The sequence below is a fragment of the Aplysia californica genome, unplaced genomic scaffold (genome assembly GCF_000002075.1).
Source record: "Aplysia californica isolate F4 #8 unplaced genomic scaffold, AplCal3.0 scaffold00032, whole genome shotgun sequence".
Taxonomy (NCBI): Eukaryota; Metazoa; Mollusca; class Gastropoda; order Aplysiida; family Aplysiidae; genus Aplysia; species Aplysia californica.
The window spans coordinates 444,271-456,770 of NW_004797302.1; the positions used below are offsets into that span (position 1 = coordinate 444,271).

General features: G+C 39.3%; 1 protein-coding gene across 1 annotated transcript in view; it reads right to left on the reverse strand.

Moving 5' to 3' along the window:
• Positions 1-8: 8 nt before the first annotated feature.
• The window catches only part of LOC118479167 (probable serine/threonine-protein kinase DDB_G0282963), a 75,528-nt gene continuing 63,036 nt past the window's right edge, over positions 9-12,500 (reverse strand). The window contains exons 3-5 of the mRNA XM_035973808.1: positions 9,627-9,698; positions 5,233-5,325; positions 9-3,071 (exon numbers count right to left, since the gene is read on the reverse strand). Coding sequence (XP_035829701.1) covers positions 2,082-3,071; positions 5,233-5,325; positions 9,627-9,698 — 1,155 coding nt within the window. The 3' untranslated portion in view covers positions 9-2,081. The remainder of the gene's footprint in view (positions 3,072-5,232; positions 5,326-9,626; positions 9,699-12,500) is intronic.

Sequence of the window (12,500 nt, forward strand, 5' to 3'; positions counted from 1 at the left end):
TAATAATAATAATAATAATAATAAATACAATATGTATGAGAGGCGGCCTGATCTGCCCTAGGAGACAGACAAAAGTGCCACGTGTGTAAACAAAGAGACCCAAGCTGAAAACAATTATGGTAATGAACGTGCAATTCAATTAGAGTTCCATAGAGGTCGGGCGGAACCCACGAATAGAAGCCACAGTGTGTAATGACGTGAATGAATGCTTAAACGAGCAACAAATGCGCCTAGTATTCCAAAGGACGATATTTTTTCCTCGCTATGCATCTTGGCAGCAACCCCCCACTCCCAAATAAAAAACAAAAGCCGAAAAAGACAAAACAAAAGATATATTTTGTTTTAAAAACCTAGAATAAAAAATACTGTGAATTGTGGGACTGTCCAATATTGGGATGGAATTGGGAAATTATACCTTTTATTAAAAAATGACTCTATTGTTTTTACTTTAAAAACTACATTTAATAAATTCACGCTCTCCTAATTCTATTGTGTCACAGATTTTTCCCCAAGCACTGCAGATGACGTTTCTTAATATTTGCATGGAAGCAAAAGTGGTCGAATGGAGCGCTTCCGGCTCGCCCTATATCGTATTCTTTGTGCCATCAGCGCTATAAAGTTACGAATGCTACCTGGTCAACCAGCTCTATGAGTCTACAAAATCAAGCACTTAGGCTACAAAAAAAAAGATCTCTCAATAGATAAACTAGGGAGATTCAATGGAGCCTTAAGAAATTACAAACCTCATTTAAAATAGTTGGTAGTTTGATCAGCCATATAAAGCTGTATCTTTCTTGACTCTAAACTGCGACAGTAAAACGTAAAAGTAAGTAGGTACTCCTAAATCATTCGACCGGAAAGGATGCGTTTCTCAACACAAGAGCCTCCAGCCCAGTATTGGACATTGAGTGAATCCCAACTGTTACGACAGTGCCATAACAGGACAATAGTCTTGTTTCTCGCATGAACAAGGCTTCCACAAAATTGGGCCTAATTTAAATGTTAATCCTCCTAAAAACGAGTATGAAATATTAATAACTTAAGATGGTTGTCTTGTCAGCAACAGCACGAACAGTTGGTGATGGCGCTCATCTTGTGTGTTTTGCTTCTTCTACCGCAATGCTATCGTTATTTTCAACCCCTTGTTTATGTTAATTAACTCTTGTAAATTTAATGTTCGGCACTTATACGATATTAAATGTTCAATATGTGCAACAAAACGTATTGTTTCGAGAAACCATTCGGCAAAAGTAGACAGAACATTTCACTGGCAAAAGAAGTTAATGTATGTAAGAGTTTAGGAAAACAATTATAATTGACACATTGATAACTATTTAAAGCACGAGGAACCAACATGAAATGCAAACCGAAACAACTAAGATCAAGAAAGAATTTTCTCACTGACAAAAACAAAGATGATCACAATTCCACAAAGCAAAAACGATCGTGATTAAAATGTAGTACTTACACAAGTGCCAGGATGAATTATCTACCCAATTATGGTTTTTCTTTTCTAAAATAGGAATTATAATTATTAAAATTGAATTGATGTTATTCTCAAGGAGAGCAACACCAATAACATAAAACGATAATGTCATGGATGGTTCTCGTCGAAAGTCGATCGTAAAAAAAGGGCAACTATTGGTGGGTTTTTTTAGTGGATTACAGAAATGTTTATCACTGGGGCAAAATTCCTTTAAAAAACAATACATTTATGTTTTCAAGTTTCGGGAAAGAGTAACATAAATTACACATTTTATAAAACGGGATTTATCATCAGACTGTTCTAGTGCTTTACTCCGAAGAAGCAAAATGTTTCAGGAGAGAAAAATAGAACTTGTTTCATTCTTTTAAATAACCCTAGCTACGTTATGTGCTATCTTGTCTTGCTATATTTTCACCACTTAGAATTTAAATTTCAACAAAACTTATTTCTCCAGCATATGCAACCGCTACTACAGATTAAGAAATTGGGAGTTTAAAAAATACAAAATGTTGGACTTAGCACATCTGAGAAACTGGCCGATGGGACTTGTGTATTTCTGGCCCAGCAAACCTTTTCTACTTGTTGAGACATGGACTTAGTCATTGCGATGCCAGGTGTGTTTACGGCGACTTGACCGAGGTAAAAACTTAGAGATGAACTTGTTCGCCTTGCTCGTTTTGCTGTGTGTAGACGTGGGTGTTTGGGATCCCGCACCAGACTCGGAGGTCCCTGCGGTGGCCGACTCGGACGCTCCCATGAATGCACAGACCTGCAGGTGAGCCTCAGGGTGGATTTTCACAGACTGGGAACCCTTGAAACCGAGGCAAGGTGAATCGTGTCGCTTGCTGGTGTACGGGTTGGGGACAACTTGGTGGTGGTGATGCTGGTGAAGAAGATGGTGGCTCCCTGATTTGTTGACAGACTTGTGATCTGACGCTGGGTCGTGATGCTTTCTCGACCTGTCCGAGCTTCGCATGTTGAGAGCGTCGTTATGAGAGTGAAGGAACGCTTCCAGGTTTGAAGGCGGGTGCTTGAGGAAATCGACATCTTCCGAGTGATGGTGGGGGTGGTGGTGGTGAGTGTTGATGAAGCTCACTGTGGGTGGGTTCACCTTCTGGATGTGGACTGGAGAGGTGAAGAAACTGTTGTTGTTGTTATTATTATTGTTGTTATTATTATTGTTGTGGTGGTGGTGTTGATGGTGATGATGGTGATGATGGCTGGAATGTGTTGTCATGTTGTTGTCGTAGACGCTCTCTGTGTGTCTGGGAGACGTGCTGTGTGGACGCCCGGGTGACGTAATCAGGCTGAACAGACGGCTCGGGCTGGTGGGGGAGAGGGGACTGGGCAGTGTAGACGCACGGCCACCCACCACCCCGCTTTTCGCTATTGATGAGGGAGAAAGGAAGGGAGGGGACGGGCTAGATTGGAGAGGGGGAGGGGAGGGTGGGGAGGGTAAGGCCAGGCTTGTGCTGTTGCTGTCATCACCCGAGGCTGCTTGGCTGGGCAGCGTGTGGTGGAGTTTGAGGATGCGGTCCCGGCAGATTACACAGCGGAGCGGGAGACAACGCTGAGACACTGCCACCTGGACGGAGAATAAAAGGGAAATGATATATTATTGGTTGAAAAATAAGTTCTAAACATTAGGTTGGAGGGTGTTCTGGAGTGGTCTGCTCTTTCTGTACTATCAAATATGTGTCGTCCTTAAATCTCCTTTTTTTTGGAGTTTGTGACTCTCTTGTAACACCTCAAATCTTCGACACAAACATGAAGTGAATAAGAGTGACTGTCTTGGACAGTTTCGCTAATAAGAAATGATGATCTTCTTGATCAGTGCGTGGCAACAGACTACACTCCACGCACTGTCAGTTTATAAATCAGTCAGTCTTAACAATGCATATCGCGGTATGAGGACAATGAGAAACAGTTCAGCACTTCCATTGAAATAGGCCGGCAGAAACAAGTAGCAGTAAACAATTAACACAACTGACAAAAACATAGATTATCGAAAAATTGGACCTAATACTAATAGCTTGGGCCTATGTTTTCCAACGCCAAGGGTACGTCCTTTCTGGACTTGACCGAACGGATCATTATGTCGGAATATTGGCAAACTTCTGTTCTTAACCACAAGGGAGCGGAACTAATTATGGTCAAATAATGCGGTGGCCCTAATGAACCGGAGCCTCAGAAATGGAAACTGTGGGGACTCACAGTATTGTGAGCTCAGGGGGGAGGGCCTCGTGCGTCTGCATGAGAGTGGGTAGACAAAAAGGAACGCCATCGGTTAGTTGCTATAAGCTGGTGTCGGTGTTGGTGCACCGTTGGATGTTTTTATTGCTTCTGTTGTTTTCTTTGATGATTTTATTCAAGTTGTTAAATATAAAACTTGTACATGAGCAAAGTTGATTGAAAAAGCTTGACCAGCACCCTGGGGTTTGACATGTGTGTAGGATTCTAATGGATATTACGTTTTTTTCAAATCCATTCAGCAACCATCTCAGTCCGGGATCATATTTAATAATATATGTATTCGTATCATTTAACGAGCCTTCAACTTTATAGAAAAGAACATCAATAGAGTCAAAGCGTTTGTAGCCTTGGGTGTAGCCCAATGCCAGTGGCAGCCAGCAAATATTAATTCATGACAAGCACGCTTGTGATTTATTCTTAGTTTTTGAAGTTGCTGATTCATTCGAACAGTTAAGAAAGGTAGCAGCGAGAAGACACTGGCGTTGCCTACATTCGTCTAAACTTTACCGATAGGGGTCATATGATATCTCGTTCAAGACAACATAATTATTGAAATTGGCAGGATTCCAAAGATTGAAAATGTATACAGTCGTCACGACACGCAAGCAAGCAAAATTCCAAAAGTCAAGGTTGAACAGACAGGACCATGTTTTGAATGTTTTTTTAACGGTGACTTGCCTCGCTGAAAATAATTTTGAAATTAATGTATTGATTTATTCTGCGTCCCGCCTTTCTATGTCGCTTAATCTTCTAATTACTTTTTGTTTCTAGGAAATTGATTGAACTAACCTTGAAAAAGATGATTTTGTCTTACGTTGGGTAATAACATCGCCACAAAATGACATTTGATATCGACGTTAACGTTTTAAACAAAGGGATGTTGATCTCTGATCATACCTCCCCTGCCCCCTACTACCTAAAACCAGTACAGCTAATAATAAACGTTCCTGGTCTCGCTTTTTCAATTGTAATTAATTTCACTATCACGTTTTGTCTTTTTTTTTCGAGAAGGAAGATTCTGAACACCGAATAGTGGAAAGTATAATGGTGATTGCTATGAAAGTATTAACCAAAGTCTCAGTGTCGTCGTTGATATATTTGAGTGAACTTTATTAAATACGAATGAGCTATAAAGATATCAACAGTCGTGTAGCAGCACTAACCCCAGAAACAACATGGACGGCAACAACAGCAACTACGGCAACAGCAGCAGCAACAAAAACAGCAACCGCAACAACAATAACAACAATTACAACAATAACAATAGTAGCAGCAGAAGAAAAAGCAGTAATAGTATTAACAATGACAACAACTAAGAAAACAGAACCACACTAACAATCAGTTACAGCATCAACCTCAACAACAATAACAACAACAGTAAATATCAGCAATGGCAATAAGTACGAAATAAAAACCATCAGAACATTAACGAAAGAATAACAACAGCAACAAGACTTAAGATTCGTATAAGATACGATAGGAAAATACACTACCTGTATGGTTTTGATGAGACATTTTCGGCAGACCACTTTATGTCCACAGGGGAACGTTTGCATCGTGGCGGCAGCTGCTAGACAGACCACACACTGAAAGACAATCAGAAATATCGTTTATTTAGAGTCTTAACCATGTTTCTTTTTTCAAGTTGAATAATTGTGAGGTATCATGGTGAAATCAGGTGCTTGTCAAAATAGTGGAATTCGAAGAATCCAGCATTTTCCCTATTTAACACTTTTATCTGATTTTGGATTTTTCATACATCAGCTTTATGCCAATCTAAAAATATTTTTTTGTGTGAATTTCACTGAAAAACATTGATTAAAGGTAAATCAAATAATACATTTTCAGTTTTCAAGGACTCTCAAGCTTTGGAAAGAACCAAACTCTGGCGTACATTTTCTCGCAAATTTTACCTCTGGCAACCCTCATCGTTCAGTAGCAAATATCTCGACTTCTGTTCCAAATAGATGGATATTTTTTAAAACCAAAAGCAAGTCAAATGAACAGATTTTAATATGATACCAATAACCCCAATTGCCCAAACATTGACGAGGGTCTGATTCCACCACGTCGTGCTACAATTACAGGTTATTCCTTTTTTTAAGGCTGACTTCACACTGAAAGAGAATCAGGAATAGAGTTTTAATCATGTTCCTTTTTACAAGTTGAGTAGTTACAGGGTTTTTTTCTTTTTCCCTGGCTGGATGAGGTAAAAGTCTTGTCTTGGAACAATATAACAGAATGTATCTATTACAGACGCCATACACTTAGCATGGGACCGAAGCCTGCACCCCCCCCCCCCTCTCTATCTTAAGGATACCAGAGATGGAAAAAGTAAAAAGTGAAAGTAAAACATTTAATTTTCCAAGCAGATTACACACTGAAGGAGAATCATAAACATAGTTCATTTAGAGTTGTAATAATGTTTCTTTTTTATCAAGTTGATATGTACAAATTGATTTTTTAAAGGGTTAAATGGTTGTCCCAATATTCGTCACTACTTAAACACCAGAAAGAATTCTTGCCTGCGTAAATAAAAACTTCTTAGTTCTCTTTAAAACTCAGTATTCACTACAATCTCTTAACCGACGTCCTTTTACCCTTCACGGGCACACAACCATACATGTCACACACACACACACACACACACACACACACACACACACACACACACACACAAACACAATTCTCGACTTATCCACTGTCTTAATAATTATATTTTTACCATGGTCCTAACGAAGCCCACAGGGCGAAATCTTGAGCTTTTTCAGTGTTATAATTATAAACATTGAAATTCTAGCATCAAACTCTTTTTAGCCTATATTTCATGTTTGTGCTTACAACAACGATGAAGATGATTGTGATGACGATGATGATGGTGTCTTGATGATGATTACCCTATTAAAAAAACAATTAATCATAACCGTTTTTCTTTTTTTAATTATACCATTTGCTTGAAAATAAATCAAGACTCTATCTACCCCGTTTTTAAAATGGTGATGATGATGATGATAATGATGATGATGATCCTGATGATGATATGTAATATAGTTAGGAAATCCTAAATCTAGCAAGACTCAACCTTTTTTATTCTCTCTTTACAATAACGATCATGATGGCGATAAATGTGATTGATCTTCCGGGGTGAATTGGAACCAACCATTTCAGGAAGGAAAAATTAGAAGAAAAGGAGACATGAGATGGAAAAACAACAAAAATGAATATATGAATAAATAAAAATTCATGAAATTCATAATATTCAAACTTGATGCTCTAGAAAAGTGCACGACACACAACTCCATTACTGTAAATAACGTTTTGGTTTGGGCACTATCGATTTGAGCTTTGGTTAAATCAAACCCATTTTGTTTTCACTCCTTCGGGTTATTTGATCATGTGATAGATATGTTTGCTTTCACCTCTACCCGACCCCCCCCCCCTGCCAATTTTTTTTTCTCACTGAGTCGGAGACAAACATAATAATTCATGCAGCTCTGGCTGAACTGTCTGTCTAGAGGTCCATGTTCATTCTATAGGTGTCAGAATGGAATTCCTGTTCGCAAACGAACATTTTAACAATGACTTTGTTAGATGACTTTCTAACGCCTCTCCGCCCTAAGACGAAAATGTATTCTAAGAACGTGGGTTGCTTTTGTTTTGTTTGTTTTGTTTGTGGGGGTTTTTTTTTGGGGGGGGGGGCGGGGTTGTTTTTGGTTTAACACACTATTAACACTATTAGATTGTTCTTGAGGAGGGATCTTTGAATTTGAAGTCTTTCTCCGATATGATCGATAGATCCAAAGGGGTTGAAAGCCTTAAAAAGTCCACAAAACGACCCATGTTCAAGAACACCCTGAGCCATTTTCTCCGTAGTCAAGCATGATACCAACAGAGCAACGGATCGTTCCATTTCAATATGAGTTTTCTTTAACATATTTACTGTGTGAAACAAAACGTTCCAGCCGTACTCCACTTTGCCATTAATTCGTCGGACTCAGACAAATAAGAACACTATAGATTTCTGCAATCTGTGCAGTTCACACGTGTATGGATATTTGAATGCCTATCCGTACAGCGTGTTTTATTATCGTATCCATACGACCTGAGGAACTCTGAGCAACCACTTTCAAAGAGGAAATTTACTCGTTAACGCGATCCGTACGCTTTGCATAGCAATCAGTCAAAATGATTTTTTTGAGAAATACTGAAATTTTCAAAGACGTCTTCGTACTAGAAGTATTCGAAAATGTGAAGAATACAACCCCGGGGGAACAAAATGACCCCACGGCGTACGGATAGGGTTAAGCAAACATTCAAAATTAACACACACTAAAAAGGGGCCAGGTTGACTGGCTGTTTTCTGCACCCACGACAAAAATGTGAGGCAGCGTGGTGGAATCAGGCTCTCGTAAAAATAATCAAAGTGAAGAAACTTGCATTTTTCCGCACGTTTGTGAATTTTTATCAAGTTTTTGTTTTTTGGCTCGACACCTTTCATGCCCATTAAAGAACTCATTTCTGTGTGGAATTTTCTGAAAAACGTTGAATAAAGGCACAAAAAAATGTAAATTTTCAGTTACCACGGACTCTTAAGCTAAGAAAATAACTAATCTTTGTCGGCCATTTTCTCACTAATTTTACCTCTGAAAACAGGTGACCGCCACCTCCTTATTTCGCAAATATCTCGACTTGTATTCAAGATAAATGGATATTTTTTTCATCCCAATAAAAACAAGCGAACATGCTTTAGGATGATACCAATAACTCTACATGCCCAAAAACTGACGAAAGCCTGATTCCACCACGCTGCCTCACAAATTATGTTATCCTTATGTTTCATGAACAGTCATTTCTGATTACTATTACTGGCATAGAAACCGATATTTCCTCATTTGGTAAAGATGAATAATAATATTCCGCAAGTATCAAAGAAACAATCCTAACGTTCTGAGTGGTTGGCAGGTGCTCTGTTGAGATTCAGTCTGCTATTTCCTTCCTACCCAACATATATCGTACTTATCTCTCCACTTCTCCTATGTGAATGCTACTCTCTGTGAACATCTCTTGTCTGCGGCACTAACGAGTCGTATACATTACTAATTGTCTGTTGTCATGGCAAAACGGAATCATGCGTCATCTTTCTTTTATATTTCGAACCCTACATCATAAGAAAGAGTAGGAATAGCATAATACATAACGCAAAACCTGTGTAAAGTGTTAGGATGTTGATTTAAAGAATTATATCAACCCCCCCCAACCTCTTTCCACCTTTTTTTCCAACGGAAAATACCAAGTTAACTGAAAATGTTCATCCGCTTATTAGCATTCAAATGAGAATAGTACGTCAGTGCAACAGAGCTGTCACATTATCTTTTCAAAGAAAACAGTAAAATGTCTCTCAGTAGAGTCTAAGAACATCCTAGTGGTTAGGCTCTCGGACTCGCAACCATAAGGTCGTGGGTTCGAATCCCGTCAGGGGCCCGACGTTGTGTCCTTGGGAAAGGCACTTTGCACAAATTTTCCTCACTTCACCCAGGTAGAAATGAGTACCCGGCTATAGACAGTTTGATTGTGTTTGAGCGCGTGAAATCCGCAGCTTGCACTGTATGCTTCCGCGGAAGCTGAGAATGTTTCTGAGTGTTCCCAGAGGGTCTGCTGTGGTAATAATAGTTGTAAAGCGCATAGAGCATGCTCTTGAGCATAGATATGCGCTATATAAATGCAATTATTATTATTATTATTATTGTTATTATTATTATTATTATTATTATTATTATTATTATCATTTATTATACTCCCGATCTATGGAGAAAGCTAGGTCTTTACATGTAGCAAAGAACATTCCTCGACTCCATCACAATCACACTTTAAACCATTTCCATCTTACCTCGTCGTCTATCTTGAGCTTTCCCTGAACATCTCCATCCACCGGTTCTCCCATCTTGGAAAGCAATTTATCCTGAAAAAAAAGCAAAGAAAAATCTTGAGTGTGATTTTGCCTGCGAATTCGAGCAAGCAATTAGGGAACGCGCTTTGGGAACAACGCCTTTTAAAAGTCGGATCCATTAAAACCAAAGAGTTCTCTAAACGGCTACAAAAAAGACAGCAATTGATATTTCGGACAGGATATAGATTTTTAAACCCTCCAGCTCATCGATCCAGCCGCATGAAACGTTAGATTACAGCAGCTCGATGCCGGTGCTTGTCGAAACTCATAATTTGGCGTCGTGACCAGGACGACTTCTCATTGTGCATGTGTGCATGGCATTGATTCCGCTGAGGCTGTCAATATTCTCCGCGATTCCATACCGTGAAGACTGATGTGTTTGTCTGGGCATTAACTAGTGCCACTGACAAACTGCAACTGAGAGCTTAGTTTTATCTGGCGGTATCTCGAAGATATAAATAGAACTTTTGATTCAAAAATAGAAAAGTTGTTGTTTGGTCTCTCTGAAAACGATTGATTTTTTATGCTCTCTATTGGGATACCCCCCCCCCCCTCCCATCCAGCAGATTCCAACCCCTTCTACAAATATGCCAATGCTTTTGAGATGGCAATGCCCTTCAAAGCAGTGGGTCAGAAACGGATGGCTTAGATACTGAAATCTGAACTAGCGCTCAGTACTCAGCCAAAGGTCATAAAGGACGCCACACTTTTACAGACATTGTTTCAGATTGTATCTACCCTTAAGGAAATTAATTTCATAGAGGCAAAATATTTCCTGATCTAAACATTTTAGGGGTTTACCTCAGCCTAGATTAAGTAGACGTCCATAGTTTCGTGCAGAAAAGACGTATATACAGACAGCCACTGACAATTGTTGCGAGAACGACAATAAATATTCAAGACTGCAACAAGCCCCATGAAAACATAGACAATGTAGATCTAGTAAATTATTTTCAAAGTGGACTTTAAAGACAGTGGAAAGCTTGTTTTTAAAAAAATGCACAACTCTCTGTGGTGTCAAATGACAGCTAGACAATGCTGCAATTGAAGACACATTACATATATAATATATAATTTCCCCCTGCCTGATTTTTAAAAAATCAATTTTAAGTGACCATAGCTCGGGTGTCTCTTAACATAGATGAAAAATTATTGTGTCACATGATGCAGAATTTATTTAGTTTTTAATTGGTATGCTGTATGAGTGGGTAGTGCAAGGCGTTAACACGATGATTGGGTGATTACATTTTCAAGTTGCTGTTGGACGCCACTAAATATATATGACTACAAATGTTTTGTTCATCCCCACCCCCACCCCAAAAAGATAAGAATAATAAATACATGAATAAATGAATGAATGAATTTATTTATTTAATTAACTAATTAATTAATTCGTTAAAATATAACTAAATAAGTAAATAAATAAATGAATAAACAAAGAAAGAAAGAACAAATGAATGAATAAATGAATAAATCAATCCAACACCTTGCTATGTCCCCTAGTCGTCCAGACACTTAATCGACGTTAACTGTGAAAGCCACACACACCAACATCATCCCCGCAGTAAAGAAAACAACTACTTACCCCACAGTTCTAGGATTTAAAAAAACCCTCCCCCTTATCCCCCACCCACAAAAAGACACACACTGACACATTCTCCCCCTTCCCACCCAACACCCTAACACCCACCCCTCACACACACACATGCACACACACACACACACACACACACACACACACACACACACACACACACACATAAACACACACACACAGACGACACACACACACACACACACACACACACATACACACACACGACACACTCACACACACACACACACACACACACACACACACACACGCACACACACGCACACACTAGCAGGTCTACACCACCGAGCAAAGCAGATTCAGTTGCCTGTAGGCTTCGGTGGAAAGTATCGAGTCTTCCTACCAGTCACGATCTACTTTATCCAGGCACGTTCTGGGACCAGAATACAATTAGTTAGCGGCGAGCATTTGGGCTGGGTAATGAGTCGCTTTAACAAAATCCGGACAATATGTTAGACCACCTCTTCGGCAAATAATAATATGTTATCTTGAATCGCTTCGTTAAATGGATTAGAACCACTTCGACAAAGGGGTTAGCATAATTTCAACAAGTTGGTGCACCCACTTCGGCAAACGGATCAGGAAAGAGAGTTAAGAGTCTGAATTCGGATAATGTTTCATTAAGAATTGTCCGGTTATCCGGATAGTTTATCCGGATTTTGCCCACCTCTACGAGCAATCCATGAGCACTTCCGAAACGGGGGCTATAGGTGGAGGGGGTTGGATGAAGGGGGTTGGATGACGGAGGGTTTTGGAAAGGAGGGGAGGTGTGAAGACTGATCTGGGAGGTACAATGGATGCAGAGGATGGAAGAATATTGTAGCTTGTACACACAGAGGTTGAGAATGCATGAGTTGCAATTTGATGGAGATAGTGTACATTTTCCTAAAGAATTTTATTGCGAGTGTATTGAATGAATTTTTGTCGTGTTGTTTTTCAACAGCCTGTTTTGTTTGTTTTTGTAAAGTGTTTTACGGCGCTAGCAACTGCATAGGTCATATGAGCGCGCAGGACACACCTAATGTCAACAGCCTGTTCTTAAGCGTATGGCATGGTACTCAATTTTAATTTTACTCCATTTATTTATTTATTTATTTAGTTATTTATTTACATATTATGGCTAAAACTATGGTACACCATTTCTTGAACCGGAGTTGGTGAGGCGGGAATGGTCCTCATTTGTTATCATATTCAAAAAT